Source organism: Canis lupus, chromosome 34 (genome assembly GCF_011100685.1).
Source record: "Canis lupus familiaris isolate Mischka breed German Shepherd chromosome 34, alternate assembly UU_Cfam_GSD_1.0, whole genome shotgun sequence".
Lineage (NCBI taxonomy): Eukaryota > Metazoa > Chordata > Mammalia > Carnivora > Canidae > Canis > Canis lupus.
This window is the reverse complement of record NC_049255.1, coordinates 16,049,182-16,072,630: the sequence shown is the minus strand read 5'-3', so window position 1 is coordinate 16,072,630 and position 23,449 is coordinate 16,049,182. Positions and strand designations below refer to the sequence as shown.

The 23,449-nt window shown below is 32.1% G+C and overlaps 1 protein-coding gene across 5 annotated transcripts in view; it reads right to left on the bottom strand.

Annotated features, from left to right (window-relative positions):
* Positions 1-23,449, bottom strand: part of ATP11B (ATPase phospholipid transporting 11B (putative)) — a 114,972-nt gene that overhangs the window by 18,162 nt on the left and 73,361 nt on the right. For 3 of the 5 annotated variants that reach the window (XR_005383786.1, XM_038583477.1, XM_038583476.1), the window contains 9 exons: positions 22,523-22,676; positions 21,129-21,231; positions 17,483-17,628; positions 16,252-16,311; positions 14,857-14,984; positions 13,564-13,702; positions 4,030-4,095; positions 3,382-3,485; positions 3,013-3,178 (listed from right to left, as the gene is read on the bottom strand). Coding sequence is in view for 4 of the 5 variants with exons in the window: in XM_038583477.1 (XP_038439405.1) it covers positions 3,013-3,178; positions 3,382-3,485; positions 4,030-4,095; positions 13,564-13,702; positions 14,857-14,984; positions 16,252-16,311; positions 17,483-17,628; positions 21,129-21,231; positions 22,523-22,676 (1,066 nt within the window). In the remaining variant the exon portion in view is untranslated. Of the gene's footprint in view, positions 1-503; positions 590-3,012; positions 3,179-3,381; positions 3,486-4,029; positions 4,096-13,563; positions 13,703-14,856; positions 14,985-16,251; positions 16,312-17,482; positions 17,629-21,128; positions 21,232-22,522; positions 22,677-23,449 lie in introns of all 5 variants that reach the window. The other 2 variants (XM_038583475.1, XM_038583474.1) reach the window with 1 other exon arrangement.

Here is a 23,449-nt window from a genome sequence, read left to right as displayed (position 1 = left end):
GGATATGAAATGCTTCAGCAGCCATTACAGTGTACAAAGACAAATACACACGTGTATTTATAGCACAGACTAAGGCAAGATAAAATATGGGCAACTCTCACTTCCAAGTAACTGAAACTTAAAACTTTAAACTTTATGATGAATTTCTGTAGCTTAAGTTACTCAACATGCAGGAGCATCCTTAATTATGAAAATAATGACAAGCAGAAGCATTAGAATTGTACTATAAAAGGTAGTTAAGGTGATATATATATATATATAAAATAAGATACAGATCTCTGTCCTGTTATGCTAAATTTTCATCTGAATTTTCTTCTCAAAGAAGAAATGGATATATATTTTTAAGTTTTAATATACATATTAGTAAAGGTCAGATTAGAGACAGAGCTGTGCGAACAAAAATGCCCCACTCTTAATTCATGCCTCTGCCCATCTTTTGAATATTGTTTCATTGATCTTTAGCATGCAGAAGAGTTAACAAGGTTCTACTCCTCCTACTCTACCTAAGTTTGCTCAGCTGATTCCTTGCCCTCGACAATGGCTGCAGTGCGATGAACTCGTCACTTAAAGCAACTGTGTTGGAGTACATCTATAAGTGGACAGAAAAGGGATGGTACATACAACAAGTCAGTGAGCTGTATTCATCACCTCAGAGACAGACACAGGACAAACTTTGTAAAGACATCTGTTCCTCCAAGAATAGGAAATATCATACATGGTACACATACATGACTGACATTTGTAGGGCTGTTGGCTTTGTTATCAAAATAATTTATTCTTCACTCTTAATACCACATGGTTATTCTGGAGAAAGACAAAGTTCGAAATAAATGTTGACAACTCTTTTTTTGATGTTTTTTTCTTGCTACTTTTGGTTAACAATGAAGTATCTGAGAACTTTCTAACCACTTCTTCATCATTTGAAATCAGTAGTAATAGTATAAGTCTGAAATAATAAAGATTACTGCATGTAGCAAAGGAATAATGTCACACATAGGATGTGAATGACCATATACTGTTTCAGCAAAAAAGGAAAAAAACCCAAAAGACCCTTCTAGCAGGCTAGAAGAGCTCTGAGTGGAAGTAGAGATTTCCTCCTTGGATCAGACCACATTAGAACACGTGGGTCAATCATTTAAAAGTGTGTTTAGTGGGGGCAAATGGGAGATTACATTAGCTTTCACACCCAGAAAAATAATTAGTTTACCACACATTTCATTTTTAAGCATTTTTAACATATGGTAAAATAGCCAAAATATAAATAAAGTACTTTTAACTTTTTCTTGTCTAAAGATCCACATTAAGGTAATAAATATTTCCTATGTAATCCTTTAAAAAGCTATAGAAAGGGCAGCAAGGACTAATATCACTTTTTATTATCATTAAGAAATCTCTATAAACACACGTTTGCAAATGTTCTAATGTAGATTTTTAAAGATAAATGTAAATAAATCTGATTACTTACTTTTATAAAGAACTTTTAAAAATGATTTTGTTAATATATTTTGGTGAAATATAACTTTATATAGACCAAGAGTGGGAGACAAATGTGTTATCCCTAAAGGTCTAAAAAAATATAAGAGATAAAATATTAAGAATAATACTCTCTTACTGTAAATATTTATGTCTGAAAGTTAGAAAAAAGGCAAAACTCTTTGATATATATTGAGGCAATATATAGCAAAGTAGAAAAGTTAGTCCATACCGATATAAATATATGCATAGGCAGAGTAATCAACTATGCAAATTTCTCCAGCCTTTGGAGATCAGTATCAGAGAGTAAAATCCTCATTGTCCTTATAGTTATGATGTTTTTACTGAGGACTCACTACATACAGGCCCAGTGTTGGGTGCTTTATATTCATTATCTCAACAATCATGTAAGGTAGTAATTACTATTCTGATTTTACAGAACAGGAAACTGAGGCTGAAGGATGTGACCCTATTAGGGACATACATTTTACAAATGGTTAAAATAGTATTTGAATTAAGTTTTTCAGGCTCTAAGAGGCCTATGCTGCTTCAATGGTATTAAAATGTATATTGGCTAGTACTGAGTTATGAAGGCAAATAAATGTAAAGAAATGTTAACATGATCAACTGAAATTAAAGCTAAAACAACGTTTAGGAAGCCTAACTCAGATCATTAAATACTTAGGAAACAGTTTTCTATTTTAAATACACAGCTAAATTGTCAAAATTTAAACAAAATTTGCTTGGTATGTAGCAAATATGCAGAATAAATCTCAACCTAATACAAGTCAAAAAAATCTCAACCATGTTCAAGTCAAATATACAAAATGGCACATTCAACTAAATAGTTACCATTTCTTGAGGACCTACTATGTTATTGAACATTATTTCATTTAATCCTGTTTACAAGAGTAATGAAATAAATATTTCTATTTTTACTTCACTACTCATGAGGAAACTGAGACTTAAAGTTACAGAGCTACCAAGTGGTAGAACTAGGTTTTGAACTAAGAATTATCAGGCTCTAATGCCTGTATTCTCACACTCTATGTAACATACTGTTAATATTTGCTGTAGTTGAGTATTTACTGATAAATGTTTAGTAAGAAAATACATTTTTACAAAAATCCATTCTGTAAAAATTATTTAGGGTTAAAGAACTTATTTCATACTCTTGTTAAAAACAGTGTAACCTGAAAAAGTGTAACTAGAATCCTAATGTTTCCAAAGACAATTATATATCTGACAGACGCTGGTGAAAACATATTTACTATTATTTAGATATAACTTGATAGTCTTATATTTAAAAATCTAGAGTTCCATTAAGATAATATAATTCAAAATTTTTTTAATTCGTCAGTATTCAAAATTAATAGATATAACAGACAAAAATATCATATTTAACAATATTTGTTTCACAAAATACTTGACAAAAGAATGGATAATTACCTATTCTGTGATATAAGCAAATTACAATGATAGCTATTCACTGTTACAGACTTTTAATTTAAAAAGGTATTGTATATAAAAAATGGTTACCTGAGCCTTCTCAGTATTTGTAGGATGGAGCTGTCGGTCAAATACTTTCTTCACAATATCAAGAAATAGACATGTAACAACCATGATTATTATGGCAAACCAAGCAGAACCACTTGATAGGAGCTGAATAAATACAAAGTACATATTCTGGGAGCCTAAAAATGGCCTGCAAAGAAAGAAGGTAGAACATAGTAAGATATTCAGTAACTGTCAATTTTTCTTCTCCCTATCAGTAAGATCCACTGAAAGAAGCAAATTTATTATCAGATAAGGTTTCAAAATTATTCTGAGTAGAATTTGTTCATAATATAATCTATCACAATAAACAGAGTTAAATCAATATAATTAAAATATAATATAGTCACTCACCATAGAATCCCTCCATAAAACAAAGAAAATATAAAATAGAATACAATAGATCCCCAGGTAACAAGATGGTTGATCCAGGTCCAAAAATGAGTTTCCAAAGCCATCTAAAAAAAATTTGTTTTAAATCCTTAATACAGAATAATAAATATTTGCCTAAGTTAAACCTCTCAGATAAAATTCAAGAACAAAATGTAGTATCTCCAAATGCCTAAGGTTCTATGGCAAAGTCCCTCAGAAGGTATATATTAATCAAAGGGTCTCATATGAAATTGAACAATTTAAAGTTTATAATGTTTTTCTTCTATGAGGAAGCAGCACTGAAATTTTCATGAGTACTTTATTCTCTACTCAATAGCCTAAAACAATCTGTGTTGTCTAGCATCATATAGAAAGAAGTAAAATTTCAGAGATGAGTATTGTGGGGTTAACCTTTATTTGACCATCAGCTAAGGCTTTCCAAAATAATGAACTTAAAGTTTTTTTTTTTTTTTTTTTTACAAAAATTAAAATAGCAATCAGTGAAATTACTCATGACTAAAAAGGGAAAATTAAAAAAAGATACCTACCTATAGTTAAAGAAACAAAGAAAATTAACTATGCATTATACAGATGTAAAATGAGTTCATGTTTCTAACTTTTGCACCATACCTTTACTGTGACTGTAATAACCATGACTGTGAAAACCAAAGTGCCAAATGTCCAGTTTCCAAACATCTAAACAGAAAAAAAACAAACCAAACCCATTACTGCATTATGTGTTAACATGATGCTAAATTAGATGTAAGACAAAAAGTACTAAAAATCGCTTGTATTATTTAAGCCAGTTACATTTGAAATCTGTGACATTAAAGTTAAAGCAGTATGAAAAAAAAACATCCTAAAAGCATTATTATGTTCATTATTATCATGTAAAAGGATCCTTTGGATAATATTATCAGATTGGAAACCCAAAGACAGTTTTGAGACTGTGTGACACAGAATGTTTTTAGTTAGAATGATATAGTTGTTAGTGACTCCTTTGTTCCAGTCACACAATAAAAATAACTGTTTAATCACAATTATTTTCTGAAATCATTCCAACCAGAAGTTATGACAGATCACTTGACACTGTATTTCTGGGCACAGCATAGACAGAGTAAGAGAAAAGAAATTTACCTACAAAAACAATATCTGAAAGGAGAGATAATGGCCAATGGAATTATTCCTCAAAGGAGTCTATGTAAAAATGCAGTTAATGTCAAAGTATTCTGCTGGGATTTATAGCCAAAACTTAATAAGGTTTATTAAAAATGCTGAATCCCCAAAGAATGTCAGGATTTAATTTCCACAAATAAGAACAGAACCAGAAGTCTGTGTTAATTAAGTGTACAAAGTAGTCAGTTTTTGCTACACGTTTAAAAAATTATTTAAAAGGTTCTGCTTTGGGGGCACCTGGGTGGTTCAGAGGTTGAGTGTCTGCCGGCTTGAGTCCTGATCCCGGGGTCCCGGGACTGAGTCCCACAGAGCTCCCTGTGGGGAGTCTGCTTCTCCCTTTGCCTATGTCTCTGCCTCTCTCTGTGTCTCTCATGAATAAATAAATAAAATCTTAAAAAAGAAAAAGGCTCTGCTTTTTTTGAATTTTCATTACCAATGTCTAACAATTAGCATTTACTTGAAAAATTACTCAACCTCTCTATATCTGACTTTTTTCACTTGTAAAATGAGGGAAGAAGGTTTCTATAAGAATTAGGATATGTAAAAATGACAGGGTGCCTGGTATATCATAAGCATTCAAATAAATAATAGTTACTATCATCAAAAATAAAACATCAATGAATAATTTATAGGTATTTTGGGAACTGATTTTTCATGAGTGAAGGAATGGAAAAGTCGTATTAAACCCTTCACTTTCCTGCTTTTATTATCTCTAGAAATGACCTGGAAATATTAAAAATCAATTGGTCTCACTTCCTCTAACGTGCACTACACATCTCATTTTCTATCAACTGCCTGGAATATTACTAGTCCTTTAAATATTTTCCTCACGAGTAAATTAACATACAGGGGAATTCTATTATGAACTAGATAATCGAAGTTATATTAATCGTATAAACTTTTATTCAAAGAAATTTGTATTTACTTGTAGGGATTAAATTGGTTCTTCAATGATCTGATCGGTAATTATAGTTAAATCATTTACACTAAAATAAGATACTGTATTCTCTAGGGAATATAGATACAAAACAGTATATTTCTAGTCTTAACAGAGAACTCTTACCATTTGATGGTCAAGTTTCAACAGCCAATGACATGTATAGCATGAAAAAAATTACTTAAGGACAGGATATAAGGGGAGAAATCATTATAGTTTCAAGAAAAAAAATAGTGAATGGTATAAAAAGGTTTATTTTCTCTTTATCTCAAAATTACAACCTGAAATTTCATTTGCTCAGTCTACCTTGTATTGCTAATTAATCTGGCAAATGGTCCAGACCTAGAAGACTTGATGAAGGGGTGAATTACTTTTTCTTCCTTAATCCTTTCTATCTCATTAAATATTTAATGTGGTGGAATAGTGTACAATATATATTTTAGAAGGGTACTAAGGCTCTGACAATTCCAATGTCTCCACTGGAGAAATCTAACGGGAATTAGAATACTCTAATAGCTTTTCTCTTTTCTCTCAATCCTTCATTTTTGTAATTTCAATTATTTTAGTTTTTCAAATTGGGTATAATTTCATAAAGAGCAAAAGTCACTAAGGGTAGACATTTTCCTTTGAGTTCCTGTACACTTTAGCAGAACAAAAACAAAATGAACAAGCAAATTAAAAAAACCCTTACTTGGGCCAGATATCATTTTAAATAGTAGTTACCTAGTTCATAATTTTTATACCAGACCACTGATAATGAGTGGAGTAGATAATAGAATTTTGAGTTCCTGAGGTAACAGGCTTTAATCCTCCTTATGAAGTCTTTGGTTGAAACCACTAGAGAAGCAGAATGTTGTGTACGGTTGGGATGGGAACTCAGCTACCTCTGAAACTCTTCTGATATTTTCTTCCCTACATCACAGTTTTCCACTTTCATCAGACTACAATTCCCTTGTTTCTGTTTCCTTCATTGTAGTGTTTTAGTCTTCTAATATACCCTTACCCAAACTGATATGCTTTGCTTGTGGATCCTACAGAAGTCTACTTTAACTGGAGGTGAGCTCTCTGAACTCTTTGAATCTGAATTGTTCCTCCACCTTCTTTCTTATCTCTCATCTTAAGTAGCATCTTCCCCATCTGTAATTTTAAATAGCTTTTTCCCTGAGAAAGTTACCTTGCTGAGATCACAGAAAGACAATATAAACTATTTCCAAAAATATTCTGAATAGCAACACTGACAGAACAAGTGTGTCCCAAGATGAGATGACTTACTCTGCAGAGATCAACAAAGGAGGAAAAATAAATTTTTCTTTTAAAAAAATCCCATAGTCATTTGTTTTTAGTCCCTCTTAATTTACTTAAACATTCTTCATTCGTGTTTACCTCCCAGTTATTTAGCTTTTTTAAAAAAGTGATTTCCTAAGTAGTCAAATTCACAGAAACAGAAAGAATAGTGATTTCCAAGGGCCGGGAAGAGGGGAAAATGGGTGGTTGTTTACAGTTACAGTTTTTCAAGAAGAAAGAGTTTTGAAGATCTGTTGCACAACGATATGAATATACTTAACATTACTGAACTGTACTCTAAAAAATGTTAGGATGGTTTAAAAAAAAGTACCAAAAATAAAAAATTAAAAAAAAAAAAAGTACCAGATTCTTCTACAAAACAGGGAAGAATATCCAGTGGGAAAAAGACTGTCTCTTCAACAGCTGGTATTGGAAAAATTTGGGCAGCAACATGCAAAATAAACAAACTGGACCACTTTCTTATACCACATACAAACATAAATTTAAAATGGATAGAAAGCCTAGATATGAGACGTGAAGCCATAAAAATCCTAGAAGAGAACACAGGCAGTAACTTCTTTGACACTAGTCTTAGCAACTTTTTTTACATAGGTCTCCTGAGGCATGGGAAACAAATGCAAAAATAAACTATTGGGATTACATCAAAATAAAAAGCTCCCACACAGTGAAGGAAATAATCAGCAAAACTAAAAGACAACCTATGGAATGGAAGAAAATATCTTCAAATAACAAAGCCAATAAAAGGTTAGTATCTAAAATATATAAAGAACTTAAAAAACTCAACACACACACACACACACAAAATAATCCAGATAAAAATAAGCAGAAGATATGGATAGATATTTCTCCAAAGAAGACATCCAAAGGGGCAAGAGACACATGAAGATCCTCATCATCACTTACTATCAGGGAAATACAAATCAAAACTACAATGAGGTATCACCTCACACTTATCGGAATGGCTAAAGTCAACAACAGAAGAAACAACAGGCATTGGCGAGGATGTGGAGAAAAAGGAACCCTCTTATACTGTTGGTGAGAATGCAAACTGACACAGCCACTGTGGGAAACAGTATGGAGATTCCTCAAAAAGTTAAAAATAGAACTACCCTATGATTCAGCAATTTGCACTATTAGGTATTTACAAAGAGTACAAAAACACTAATTCAAAGAGATACATGCATCCTTATGTTTATAGCAACCTTATTTACAATAGCCAAATTACAGAAGTAGCCTAAGTGTCCAGTGATTGATGAATGGACAAAGATGAGGAGGCATATATATACAATGAAATATTATTGAGCCATAGAAAAGAATGAGATCTTGCCATTTGCACCAACATGGGTGAGTTGAACTAGAGAGTATAATGCTAAGTGAAAGTGAAATAAGTTAGTCAGAGGCAGACAAATACCATATGATTTCACTCATGTGGAATTTAAGAAACAAAACAAATATGTAAAGGGAAAAAAAAGAGAGATAACCAAAAAACAGACACTTAATTATAGAGAACTGATGGTTACCAGAGGGGAGGTGGGTGGGAGGATGGGTGAAATAGGTAGTGGGGATTATGGAGTACATCTGTTTCATATGGAATTGCTGAATAGTATATTGTACACCTGAAACTAATATAACACTGTATGTTAACTGGAATTAAAAACCTTTTAAAAAGTGTCAAATTACATATATATAAATATAAGTGTGTGTACATATATATATATATGTACACACACACATTTTTTTTTAGAGAGAGAGAGAGAGAGCACATGGGTGGACACTCAAGTGCATGGGGCACGGCTGGGGGAGAAGGTAGAGAGGGAGAGAAGGAGAGAGAGAATCAAGCAGGCTCCATGACCAGCATGGAGCCAGGCACGAGGCTCAATCTCATGACCCTGAGATCATGACCTCAGCTGAAATCAAGAGTTGGACACTTAACCAACTGAGCCACCTAGTAGCCCCTCAAATTATATATTTTTAAATATGTACAGTTTACTGTATATAAAATACAACTCAATTTTTTAAACAATGATTTTTAAACAATGACTTTATGTCTTTTTTTTTTAAACAATGATTTCATGGAATTCAGTTTTTCTATTATTTTTTGAGAACTTAAATTAAAAAAAATTTTAAAAAATATTTTTAAGTAATCTCTACACCCACTGGGGGGCTTGAACTTATGACACTGAGATTGAGAGTCACATGTCCTACTGACTGGGCCAGACAAGGGCCCCAGGAGAACTTAAACATTTTTAAAGTTACATCAAGATCTGAGTGACTTATTTCACTTAGCATTATGATTTCACTCACTTGTACAATTTAAGAAACAAAACAAATGAGCAATGGGGAGAAAAGAGAGGGAGACAAACCAAGAAACAGACTCTCTCTCTCTTTTTTTTTTTTAAGAAACAGACTCTTAAATAGAGAACACAAACTGATGCTTACCAGAAAGGGGGAGGGGGGAGTGAGAGGATGGGTTAAATAGGTGATGGGGAGATTAAGGAGTCCACTTGTCATGATGAGCCCCGGATAATACATGAAGTATTGAATCACTACATTGCACACCGGAAACTAACATAACACTGTATGTTAATTAACTGGAATCAGAATAAAAACTTAAAAAAAAAGTTTTTCTCAAAAACAAAGTAACATCAAGATCTCTAACAAATATGCTATAATAATTTTACTTTTTGTGAAAAATTCTTTAAATAAAAAAGAAATGGTGATTGTACTTTTCTGTAAAGCATATTTAAAATCACCAAAAAAGGTGATCCTCTTGGATTATAGAACTAATTTAAAGCTTTATGCTCAGCTCATTTTTAGCTCTGAAAATAAAATGAGAATATTACCCAAGCAATATATTCACCAAATTACTAATCTGTGACTTTTGGACAAATGTTTGTGATGACACTACTGCATTGTAAGAGAAGCCTCAGGTTTTAATTCCTATTTCAAACATTATGAGTATCTTAAGCCTGCATAAGGCTAGGAAAATTTTACATGAATTTAATTCTTCTACTATTCCGAAGAAAAACAATTCAAAATTAGTCACCATGTCTTTTTAAAATGGTGCTCTGAAGGTAAAGATCTGCCCATAGGAAAGCAGTTTTTAGAAACACAAACAAGTACTCAGTCATGTCATATACATTCTTCCAGTCTTTCCAAATCTAAGAGAAAATTTATCAGGATTCTTTTATTTTACTAACAGAAAGGAAGATCTATTAAAAAAGATCTGAGAATATATGAGGAATGAATAGTTCTTTCCTAGTTAAACAGAAATTAAGAATGAGTGAATACTTCAAAAATACTTGAAAATTCACACCTATAATATTTATGATACTGCTAGACACTCATACAAAAAAATGGGGGAGTAGAATCTTAACTTTCCCATAACTGTCCTACTGTATCTGGACTTCAAACTATTTTAACTTTTTTTTCCTGCTCCTCTTTCAGGATCACTTATTTGCATCAACTTCATCTTCACCTCCAGCCACTCCTTTCCCAGTACTTCCCCCAATAATGTTTTCTACTTCAAGTTTTCAACTGTTTGTAGACTTCTTGGGCATACAAGAATAATTACTGGAAAACAGAAAGCATTCAACACATCCAGTGTTGAATGCGACATGGGCTAGATGTCTAAAAGGATTTTCAGTACAGGAAATTGTAGAGGGAGCAAAAAGACAGAGGTCTATGGGTTCACAGAGCCTGAAGAATAGATGGTCCTAAGAGAGACTTTGGGAAAAAGAGACAAGACTCTAGAGGAAACATAACAATGGCTTGGAACTAGAAAGGAGCACAGTATGTTCTGATAGAGCCAGCAGGAACAGTTTAACTTACTTAAAGAGGAGAGAGATTCTGGGAGAAGTAGATCAGAAGGGACCAAGAATGAGAGGGTCTTCAAGATAATGACTGGATGGTAAAAATAACAACTAACATTGCCAAGACTTATTGAGTACTTCTATATGCTAGCCACTATGCCCAATGCTCTACATATATCAGTTAATCCTCATAGCAAACCTACAATAAGGATTATGCTCCTATAATTTTTCAGGTGAGGAAATGGGAGTTTAAGAGTGGTTAACTAACTCATCTCAAACAACTTGTCTCAAATCACTTCAAGTGTCAGGATGTGGATCCAATTCACCTGATTCCAATGTGGGCTTCTTTTCCACTGTACCTAGTATTGGTGGTAGGGTATCCTAGATTAATTTCTAATGGTATATATCAGAGTGGTAGAACTGGTAGGCTAAAAGGGGAAAAGAAGTTAATGATTTACAATTTGAGGTTTTTTTTTTTTTTTTAAAAAGGAAACCAACAATATGTGGTAAAGAGAAAAAACTTTTGTATGAGAGACCAAACAATTTATCTTAAGATTTTATCTTTTCGGTGCCTGGGTGGCTCAGTCAGTTAAGCATCTGACTCTTGATTTCAGCTCAGGTCATGATCTCAGGATCTTGAGATCAAGCCCCGAGTTGGGCTCTGCACTGGGTGTGGAGCCTGCTTGAGATTCTCTTTCTCTCTCATCTTTCCCCACACCTTACCCTATGTGCATGTGCTAATTAAAAAAATTATTGTTTGTATATAGTATGCTCGATTTTAGAAGAGTCACTAAACACAAGAAACAAATTTAATTTTCAAATTAAGGGAATACTTAAATTATGTAATAGAATATTATATAGCCATGGAAAGTATTTTAAAAGCATTTTTAATACATGGAAAATCATTTAGGCTATAATGGGGATAATTATAAAGCTATCATTGAGAAATGGGGGAAATAAATTATGACATTAATAGAAAATAGCAAAAAATAAAAAAGAATGGGTGAAACATGTTAAAATCCTAGAGGTAATTATGTTTAGGTAGAAGGAGTAAAGGTGATTTAATTTTCTTTATGGTCTTTCTTATATATTTCAAATTTATCATAATGGACATGTACTACTTTTAAAATCAGGAAAGAAGTAGTAACTAGCAACAAGAAATTTAATTTCCTTTCACAATAACATGTTCCTTCTTCCTCTTTTTCCTTCTGTCCAGTTTTCACTCCAGTATTTCAGGTAGAAATGGGCATACTTACTCATCTATTTGTGAGTTTGCTGGTCCTTGCACAGGTGGCACTATTGCGCAGAAAAGCACCGGGCTAATAACTTTTTTCTCAAAGGAACTTAGGATCATGGCTAAGCACACAGGCTTTGAAGTCATACAGATCGGAGTTGGAATTCCATTCCTGTAATTTTCTTACTGTGTAACCTGAGGCAAGTTTCTTAAACTCTCTGGGGTTAATTTTCTAATACGCAAGAAGTAATAGATAATATTTTCCTTACAGAGGATTATTATAATTTAATAAGCCAATACGTACACTTGACACAAAGCAACAACTCAGTAAGAAGTAGTATTTGAGAAGTGCTATAATCTCTATGCTGCACAAATTAGGATAATTTTTGTTCAAAACAGGCTAAATATATCCTCAAATGTGAAGTGGCAGTACTATGTATATGTTCCTGACTGCATCTTAAAAGGATTTGCATGGTTAAAATATCAATTGAAATCCATTTCCTTCATTGTGCTTGCTATATTTTGTTATCATTTCATGTGCTTATTTTTTTGTAACTCACACAAGACTCTAAGCTCCATGAATGACTATGTTAGTTAATATGATATATCCAGAGCCTAGTAAAATACACAAGTATGACTGGTCCTAAATAAATGTCAAAAGATAAAACTTCATATTCTCCCAATTGCAAATCTTGTATCTCCTGTCTCAAAACATATTTTGTAATACTACACAGTGAAAAAGGGAAACTAAAGGTGACAAGCATTAACAATCTATAATAGTACCACTGCTATCTCTTTCCTCCTAAGTCATGCAGCTAAGCCTTAGAAAGAGGCCTAACTCAGCCAGGAGTCATCCTGAGCTCTCCACAATCAGGACAGTGTAACAATGTACTGTGTGGCACTCTTTCTCAATTTCACATGAGAGAAAAGTGGTCATTCTAAATAGTAACAACATTCTCAGAATTGCTAGTGCGTACTGAAGAGTAAGGTAGCACACTTCCTAAGCATACCAAAAAAAAAAAAAAAAAAAAAAAAAAATCACATAATTAAAACCAAAAACTAAACATGAAGTCTTTGTTCTCATATGAAAAATGAGGATCATAATCTCTTGAACAGGATTATTCTGAATAATAATGGAGATGGAGCATGTTAACACTTAGCACAATAGTAAGCACTGCATAGACAATAATTATTATTAAAACAATCTTGAAGGGAACAGCATGGAGGGGTATATCCTTTCTGTGAATTTTTTTTTAAAGATTTATTTATTTGAGAGAGACAGAGAGAAAGCACATGTGTGGAGGGAGGAGCAGAGGGAGAGAATCTTTAAGCAGATTCCCCACTGAGTGCAGAACCTGACATAGGGAGTAATCTCACAATCCTGAGATCATGACCTGAGCTGAAACTGATTCAGATGCTTACCTGAGCCACCCAGGTGCCCACCCAGGAATATGAATTTATTTCTGAATAGCAAAACTGCGTGGTAACTTGAGTTTCATATTAATATTACATTGTATTGCCTTTATCTTAGCTTTTACTTGAAATCTTTTTATAATTGCTTTTCAATTTAGTATCTACAATTTTATAATTTGAATTGAATTTTACTTTTTTATGAAAGTCATAAAAAATCAAATTAAATCAAGTTATTAACAAGTATTCATTTAAAAAATGATATATTTAAAAAAAATGATATATTTTACCTGGCCATTTCCAAGCAGAGATATATCTTTTCCTATTAGGAAATAGGATCCAAAAAAGAAAATAAAGGCATGACTGAAACCCAGGATGGTCCAATAAAGAAATGTCTTAATGCTTAGTTGACGGTTTTTACTAATGTCTCTGAATATTTAAAAAAAAAAAGAGAGAGAGAGAGAAAAAAAGGAACATATTAGGATTCATACTTATGAACCTACTAAATGATTATTACAATTTGATAATTATAAAACAAGATGGAGTTTTAATTTAAAATTGCTTAAAAATATTACAGCAAGAATAAACTTGAATTTACAAATCACTGTTTATAATAATATATATTGATGTAACAGCTTACAATTCACATAATGTATTCAAATACATTTTCTCATTTAAGAAAGGAACATGATATAGGCATTATAATTCAGTTCATTATAATTCATTATAATTCAGATATAGGCATTATAATTCAGTTCATTATAATTCATTATAATTCAGATATAGGCATTATAATTCAGTTGTGCAAAGTTGATCTATCTGTATTATATTCTGTTGTAAACATTCACTCACTCTGCTATGACTCTCTTTTTAGTGGGCTCTTTTAAGTTTGGTTTAGCACTGAGGCTCCTAATCAATTTCATATCCATCAGCAGCTATGGGAAAACAGCCTGTACTAATCTTAGGTCAAGCCCAGTCTTAGGCATCTTGGGAAATGAAGGTGAGTTACTGTCATTTCTGAATGACTGAGTATCTGTAAGAGTGGACGTCAGGTTAATGAGGACCATAAGCTAGCTGGTCCTAGGAATAGTTCCACAACTCTGATTATTTACTTGGTTCTGGAGAAGCAGGGAGGGATAACCCAGAAGATCTGGAACGGGAATTAATATCCTCAACTCCACATTTTGCATTGATTATGACTCATTAATTTGTCAATGCTAGAACATGAACATTTTTTTAGAAACTCAAGAGAGATAACCAATTACTGGATAACTTCTTTTGTGCACACAAAATGGATTATTACTGGTTTACAACAATAAATGCAAATTACACAACTGCCGAATGCATTCCTAGTATAAAAGTGTTCATTCCTAAAAACACTAGAAAAATTATTCAAATTTTTTCTTTGATGTTCAACAATTATAAGCCATAAACTAAAGTACTTTCCTCAGTAAAGCATTAATAACTAAGAAACTACCTAATATATTTGCTTCTTTATAAGGTGCTTTCAAACACTGTTAACTATGTAATATATAATTTGCAATCAAAGGCATTATGGAAATTTAATACTGGAAAATACTTACCGATAGAGGGTGGGCTTGCTCTGTAGTACATGAGGATCTATATGCTGTTCCAATAGACTATATATCAGAATAGGTAGGGAAGTAAAACAAATATTGTATAAAGTCAGGTACACGCTGTCATACAGTGTCTAGAAAGAAAAATGGTAGAAATTTTGAGATTCTAATATGTATTACTGTTAGGTATATGATGACAAAGAAGTATATTAAAAATAAGCATAAGAATTATATAGTTTTACTTTTATGGCTCTGTCTTCCTAAGTCCTACATTTCCTTTAAAGCATGATCCAATGCCCAAGCAGATATTTTGAATTTAGAATTACGAGTTGTAAACAGAAAAGAGTGATTAAAGATAGAGACAACTCAAGAGAAATCTAACATAATTAAGCTCTTCTTATTCCTTTTTTTTTTTTTTTTAAAGATTTTTATTTGAGAGAGAGAGAGCAAGAGAGAGCATGATGAACAGGGTAAGGGGCAGAGGCAGAGGGAGAGGGAGAAGCAGACTCCTGAGTGAGCAGGGAGCCCCACAGGGGCTCGATCCCAGGACCCTGGGATCATGACCCAAGCTGAAGGCAGAGGTAGACGCTTAACAGACTGCGCCACACTGATGCCCCAAGCTCTTGTTATTTCAATTAATTAGAACAAATGTCTCAATCAATTAGATATATAGTGTGGTATGTGAAAAGTGTGCTCAATTAGTCAAAAGCTGTAAGTTCTACTACGGTTAGCTATGTGATTCTGGACAAGTTATTTAATTTCTGTGGATTTTAATTTCATTTTCTATAAAATAAGGTAGATTGGGAATGACAAATACATGACAGTATATACAACCACAGACCCATATGTGCTCATTATAGCTACTATTAACCAATTATTGGGTTTTCTGAGCTTATAGCTTTAGAACTCTTTTCAATGTAGCATTCCTGGTGTCCTCTATCAATTATTTAGAGTTAGCTTCTGAGATAAAGCCTGTATGTATGTCATTCCTAGACTAAGTCACTAAGCTTTCTTCCCAATCCAAAAAAATTCTGTCAAAAAATAAATGAGGTAATCTCCCTACTAGTTACCCTGACACGGCATGATATAGAGTTTACAGAAATATTAGATATAAGTTGAAAAAAGTTACCCATATTCTCTCATAAGCTGTTTAGAGTAAATATCTATTTTTTAGAAAGTAACCAGAATTAAAATATATTTTGGTATTAACATTCACTTTAAACTGAAAATCAGAATAAATACTGTCAATATTATATTGATCAAATACACTAGGAAAGTTTTGTCTACTTATCTGCAGGAGTAGGAAAAATGTAAAAAAAAATCCATCCAAGTATCTATCAGAAACTGAATATATACACCCTTTATTCTAAAAGGATAAATCAAAAGCTTCTATTTACTTACTTGTTGAGAAAACAAACAGTAGAACTGATATAAAAATTGGGGTGTGATAAAGCACACATTCTGAAAAACAAGATAAAATGGAAATAATTAAAATACTTGTGTCTAAAAGAGAAATAATTTCTAAAAATGGCTATTAAAAGAGTCCAGAAACACAATCTCAGTTGATGTGGTAAGTAGAAGATCTGCTCATAAGAACTTGTCCCATTATTTAAAAATATCTGAAAGAACTCTAAGCAGGATCACAAATGTCAGAATGAAAATACCTTGGACCTTCATTGCTAAGCAATGTTGTAATTTTGATTTTATAGCCTTCCAGTTATTATTCAATTCTTTTCATATACAATAAGTATAATTTATTTAAACTTTAGGGCTATAATAGCTTTAAAATAAAAGTTATTTAAAATAAATGGAGCTAGAAAAACGCCTTTTCATTTCAATGTACTTATAACACAGCAAAAGCTGTAATAATAAGGTGGAGAAAAACTGCCACCATCATTTAATAGCAATATGCAATCTACCTGTGTTCTTTCATTGGCTTGTAGCTATTATTTATAGAATATATGCAATTATAGGATACTCTAGTGTATTAAATGTCTTGGTATTTAAGAGATCCTATCATGGGTTCTGCTGAAGTTCACCTTCCCCAAAAGAATTAAGAGGTAAAACAGTATTTTAATATAATTAGTTTCCTTGTAATCCTATGTATTTTACTTCATGCATTTAAAGCTCCCTCAATGAGAATACATCTCACTACACTACCAAAAGGTCATTCATGGCACAAAAAGATGAAGAACCTTTGCTTAAAACCACTGTATTAGACGTAAATTAAAACTTAGTGCTGGTTCAGGACAAAATAACATGAAAGAAATAAAATTAGTTACATTTTAATTCATATAAAATAAAATGTATTAATTTTAAGTATGAATTTTGATGCTGACATATACCTGTAACCACCCCCACAATCAAATCAGAGAACTTCTCTATCATGCAAAGTTCTCTTACATCTCTTTCCAGTTGGTGCTTTCACCTGAACCCTTGGCCTCAGGCAACCACTGATTTGCTGTCAGTAAACATTAGATTTATGACAAAAATCTAGATATAGTCCAGAAACTTATTTTAATTACAGAAACAACTTTTAAAAGTATAATTTGAATGGTAATTGCAAATCTTAAATTGAAATCTATAATTACTATGTCAGTAAATGATTGTAAAATATCCCCATGAAACTTACCTTATAAAAAAAATACTGTACAAGGGTAGCTATTCTAATATAATAATAATGACCATGAACAAAAAGCAATTTGGAGAGGAATTTAAATCTAGCTATTGCATAGTCACTGTTTCTTGCAGCTTGTCTTCCTTCTTTACCCATGATTCCTGCAATGAAGACAAAATGGCAAAGTTCATTGATAACTGTTAAGTGTGATTTTCATGATTTATCTGCAAATACCTTAATTATCTGTAGCAGTTGAACCTGAACTTAGGATCGCTATATCCTAATATATAGCAGATAGTAGATTCCCAAAAGATTGTTCAACTTAAATCAAATACATAATTAATACAAAACACAACATATATACCAGGCATGTAACATCAAGTTTCAAAAACTCAGGTTATAATAAAATACAATTAATATAAAAATAATACTGAAAGTTCAAGATCTAATAATAACACCCAATTTTATACCAATAGATGCAAAGTACTACTTAATAGATTTCTAAGGAATAAAATGCTATAAAACAGCTTGAGCTTTGTTATTTCCAATGAATATACCCAAACTGAATGATTTGAACCTAGCAAAAATGAACATGTTTAAAGGTTTTAAAACTTTCCCATATAAGTCAAACAAAATGTGCTATTTATTGAACTTAATTATTTAAAAAGGAAGTCCTAATTTTGTTATTGGATTCAACAGAAATGAAATATTTCAATAAATAGAACAAACATTATACAGAGAAAAAAAGACTTACAAAAACTGTACACACTGCTAAAAATTCTTGCATAATTAATAGTGAGAAGAGCTATCACACTCATAACTTTTTATCTTTCCACAACTGTACCTAAATTAAGTTACACATGAAATAGCAATTCATCATATAGAATGTCTATGCACACACTTTGAACAAATGCTGAGTATATAAATATTTTAAATGCTTAATGTGACAATACTGAGTGCTATTTGTTATTTTATCTAATTGAGGCTGCACAAAATGTGCTTTTTAAAAGTGTAAAATATCACTTGAAATCAATACATAATTTTATCTGATAAATATGACTACATTTTTAAGGATACAGTAATCCTTTCAGTTTAAAAAGAGCTATTGCCAATTCTGTTTTTTCAATTTGGAAACAGCTTGGAAAAATTATTTATCAAAATTATAATTTTTATATTGTCATAAAATTTTCCAAATGTATACATAAAGATAATTATAACACCTAGAGAAGACCACTATTTTCGGTCTATATCCTTTTAGAACTTTCCTTCTGCATTTTTTTGTATGTATATAATATATATACAAACAAGTGTACAAAATGAGATTATTTGTTTTGTAATCTGCTATTGTCATTTAATATATTATGGACATTGTTCATAACATGTTTTTGTCAACTTATTCATTTACTCTCTTAAAAAAATTCCTGGATGAATCATTGCCAGGTCAATAGGAACACATTTAATAATGCAGTGTCTACCAATTCACACTTCCCCCAATACCGTATACAAGGATCTGCTAATTCTATACCTTTGCCAATTCCAGGTTTTATGGTCCTTTGTAATGTTTGCTAATCTGACAGGCAATTTTACCTTGCATTTTTTGCTTATTGAGACTGAACACTTTTTTTCATGCACTTCATTTTAGATATCTCATTTTCTGACAAATGATGATTCACATCCTTCCACATACTTTACCAAAGTGTTTTTCTTATTCTCTTTAATTTGTTAAGACCTTACATACTAGAAATATAAGACTTTGTCATTTATTTTGCATATACTCTTTATTAGATTCTTGTTTCCTTTATAATGGCTTGCTTTCTTTTATACACCAGTGCAGGGCTTGATCTCACAGACCCTGAGACTGTGACCTGAGCCGAAACCAAGACCTGGATGTTCAACTAACTGAGCTACCCAACCACTGCTCTTTAAAGTTATTTTAAATCTTTAGTCCATCTGGAATTTGTTTTGCTATAAGCAATGGAAAGGATTCCAACTTTTTTTCCCTGAAAAACCAAATCAGTTATATATATATATATATACACATATATGTATGTGTGTGTGTTTGTTTGTTTGTTTATTTATTTATTTATTTATCTATCTATCAAGTAATTTGTGTCCCTACTTATTTGGAAAACTTTGTTATAAGCTAAATTTCCAGATGTTTGAATCTATTCTCTTCTCTGGTCTGTCTGTTACCATACTAGAACCAAACTGTTATAAATACTGTAGCTTTTTATGTTTTCATGTATGGCATAGGAAGCTATCATCAAATTGTTATGGAGATTTATGAGAAACAACAGTATATAAACTAGAAAGAAACTTAAGTTATCATAATGAAGAGTTAATTAGCTCAGAAAGGAATTGATTTGAGAGCTACTCCGAAAATATCAGACTTGAGAACTTCTTATCACAGGACGTTATAGAGGTGAATCCAGACAGGAATTAGCTTCTTTTCTAACACTAAAACTTTATCCTTCATTTAAAAACCTCCTAATTTTCACCTTTGCTTCTGTATTTGTATAATAAAGTTATTTAGGAAGATAGGTCAGACTATGGTTTAAATATGAAATGACTGATAAACATAATAAAATGATATTAATATTCTAAATCCAACAAAAATTTTAGACAAAAATAGAAGAGATTAGAATAAAGATTATTAAATTAGATAATTACTTGAAATTTTATATTTATTATTATAGTTTGGTATAACTTTTAAAAAAAATATTTTATTTATTTATTCATGAAAGACAGAGAGAGAGAGAGAGAGAGAGAGAGAGAGAGGCAGAGACACAGGCAGAGGGAGAAGCAGGCTCCACGCAGGGAGCCCAACGTGGGACTCGATCCCAGGTCTCCAGGATCCCGCCCTAGGCTGAAGGTGGTGCTAAACCTCTGAGCCACCGGGACTGCCCATGGTATAACTTCTTGTTTCCAAAATTGTCATTAGAATGAGTTGCAGAATCTTTAGATTGAAAAACAGAGTAAATAATAACAATAAAAAAATTCTCTGCCTCTCTCTGTGTGTCTCATGAATAAATAAAATCTTTTTTTTAAAGGTTTTATTTATTTATTCATGAGACACAGAGAGAGAAAAATAAATAAAATCTTAAAAAAAAAAAAGGGACGCCTGGGTGGCTGAGCAGTTAAGTGTCTGCCTGTGGCTCAGGGCATGATACTGGAGTCCCAGGATTGAGTCCCACCTGGGACTCCCTGCATGGAGCCTGCTTCTCTTTCTGTCTATGTCTCTGCCTCTCTCTCTCTGTGTCTCTCATGAATAAATAAATAAAATCTTTAAAAAAAATTAAAAAAAAATTGAAACCATTAAGGCATCTATGTAAATCACAAATTTAGAGTTTAAAAATGATAAAGTAATGTGAGAAAGTACTTTAAAAGGTACAAAATGGCAAGTAAAAATACAAAATTACCTTATTATGAAGGAGAATTGGCAATGGCAATTTCACTAACATGGTATTTATGTCCTTGAAAATCTGTAATTAAAATACTCTAAATATTGGGCTTAATTATAATGGGCTCCTGGGGGGGATACACACTGATATATTACTACACTGCATTATTTATCTGATACTGCACTTTAGTCCACAAAAAAAATTTCAAAATCACCAAATAATTATAACTTTAAAAACTCAGGAAAAAAAAAATCAATCACCTATGCCAACATGTGCTTCTTGTATCATGCTTACATCATTAGCACCATCACCAACAGCCAGTGTTATAGGTTTCTCAGGTGAGATTTTTATCAGTCTTATCACCTGAAAGACATACAACTAATTAGTTATTTATTATAACATTTCAATTTTCTTGTACTATATAGTCATTTATCTGAAATGACTGCAATAAGAACAGGTGAATAATGAAAAAAATTAATTTTGCATCAGACAATAATATGCACTGGAGTTCATTTTCTGAGGAGATGTTAGGAATGCCTTTCAGATATGTCACAGCAAAAGAGAGTACGTTTGGATTTTACAATGGGAGGCAAGAATCTTATATGCAGCCTAAATGTGTAAAAAGCTCAAAAATAATTGTGTTAAAAAATACATAATTGAACTCTGTCAGGAAAAATTTTCTCTTTCTCAGGAAATTATTCTTTTAATTTTAAGTAGAGAGAAGATAATTATTTTCTTGTCATAAAATTTAAGAAATTTTAAAAAGCAGCTGATTAAATTCAATAAAATCAAAAGAAAGGTTTCTTTGGAATTCTTGAACATACATAAAGAACCTAGGCATTAAATCTGGTCTCTGGTTTTAATCTCCACAGACTGGAGTACATATATTATAACATTACAGGCATTTTAACAAAATTCCATTAAGTTAAAAAAAATGTTGGATGTCTAATTTATTAGACCCCTATGAGAAATAGTGTGCAGATGTGGATTTCAAAGGTATTTGTGAAAGATACAGTATGAGACCCAAATTTTAAGTCAAGAGTTATAAAAACCATTTGGATAGGCTTTCACTTGAATCACAACTGAAATTTAAATATTTCTTATATATAGTTTCAAATCACAAGATAATTGGCTTCTCAAATTTTACTAAAGTTTCATCACTTAATAACCACAAAGAAGTTAAGTTATTCTCTGCAAGAATAAGCAGAGATCCACAGAGCCACCCAAAGTTGCAGAACTGAAGTCTTACAGCCTGCCTCACTAGTTAAGTAACTTATGAAACTATAGTTATCATAGTTCAATATATGTCTCAGCAAAATCACAAACTGCTACCCATCAAAGACTTTGTAGGTCATTATGAATAGTTGAAACTAATATTCCCTCTGAAAATTCCATGGCCTAATGTAATTGGTTAAAATTCAGAATGTGAGAAGTGTTTGAGAGTAATAAGATTCATATACTACATACTACCAAACAGAACTAGATAAGGCATTAACCTTAAAGAATACTTTTTTTTTTCTTGAACTCACAACCCTGAGATAAAGACCCGAGCAGAGATCAAGAGTCAGAAGCCCAACCAAGTGAGCCACCCAGTTGCCCCTAAGAATACTTTTAGATCTAAATATGTTTATGGAACATTTTACAACAACCATACCTTTGCTTTTTGCAGTGGTGCCATACGACAGCACAATACAGCGGAACAATTCCTACAAACTTCCATGAACAGTTTTTCATGTTCCCTGAGTGCAAGAGACAGGCTGGTCCCATCCACCACCAGCCCGTGCTGAATCACATGATCCTCTGTAATTCTAAGAGAAGATAATTGATAATTATATCCTGTTAGATACAGTGAAGCCATATTATTTATACTCATTTAGTAAACAAAAAATTCTTACAAAAAGATGTACCATTTACCGAGGCTTTATTGTTATAAAACTGATATGCCAGGGAAGAAACTAAACTATGATTACCTGAAAGCTGAGATTAAGCAGAACTGAGAATAACTGATGTGATGAGTAAAACAAATGATACTCAGTTTTACAATGAATTGATACAGATACAGTAACTATATTTTCTAAAATATGAATTAGAACACATAATCAGAATATTTTCCCAAATTATAGTATGAAAAATCTTCCAAAAATAAAAACATTAATTATACATTTCAGAAACTCTAATTAAAAAAATTAAATGCAATCAACAATGGTCAGGAAAATTCATGAGCTAGATTCACCATGTGGGCAGGAAGGAATGAAAGAATCAAAACTGTCTTTTGATCTTAACCCCTATATTGGACTCTATGTAATGCTAGATATTATTATGGTGGCCATGGATAATACCTCTCTGTGGGCATATGCTATATGAGTACCACTCTAAGTATGATCTGATTACCGGCAGCTGGGCAAACTGTTGCCAGGCAGAGATAAGAACTTTGCATTAGTATGTAAATCAACTATAGGACTGGCAAACTATTCTGTTCAATTGTTTCTCCCCTTTCTCTCTTAGTAATAAGATGTTATTGATAAAAGAAACAGTGTAGATTTATATTCTGCTGCAAACTCCTATATATAGTTGAAGGTCA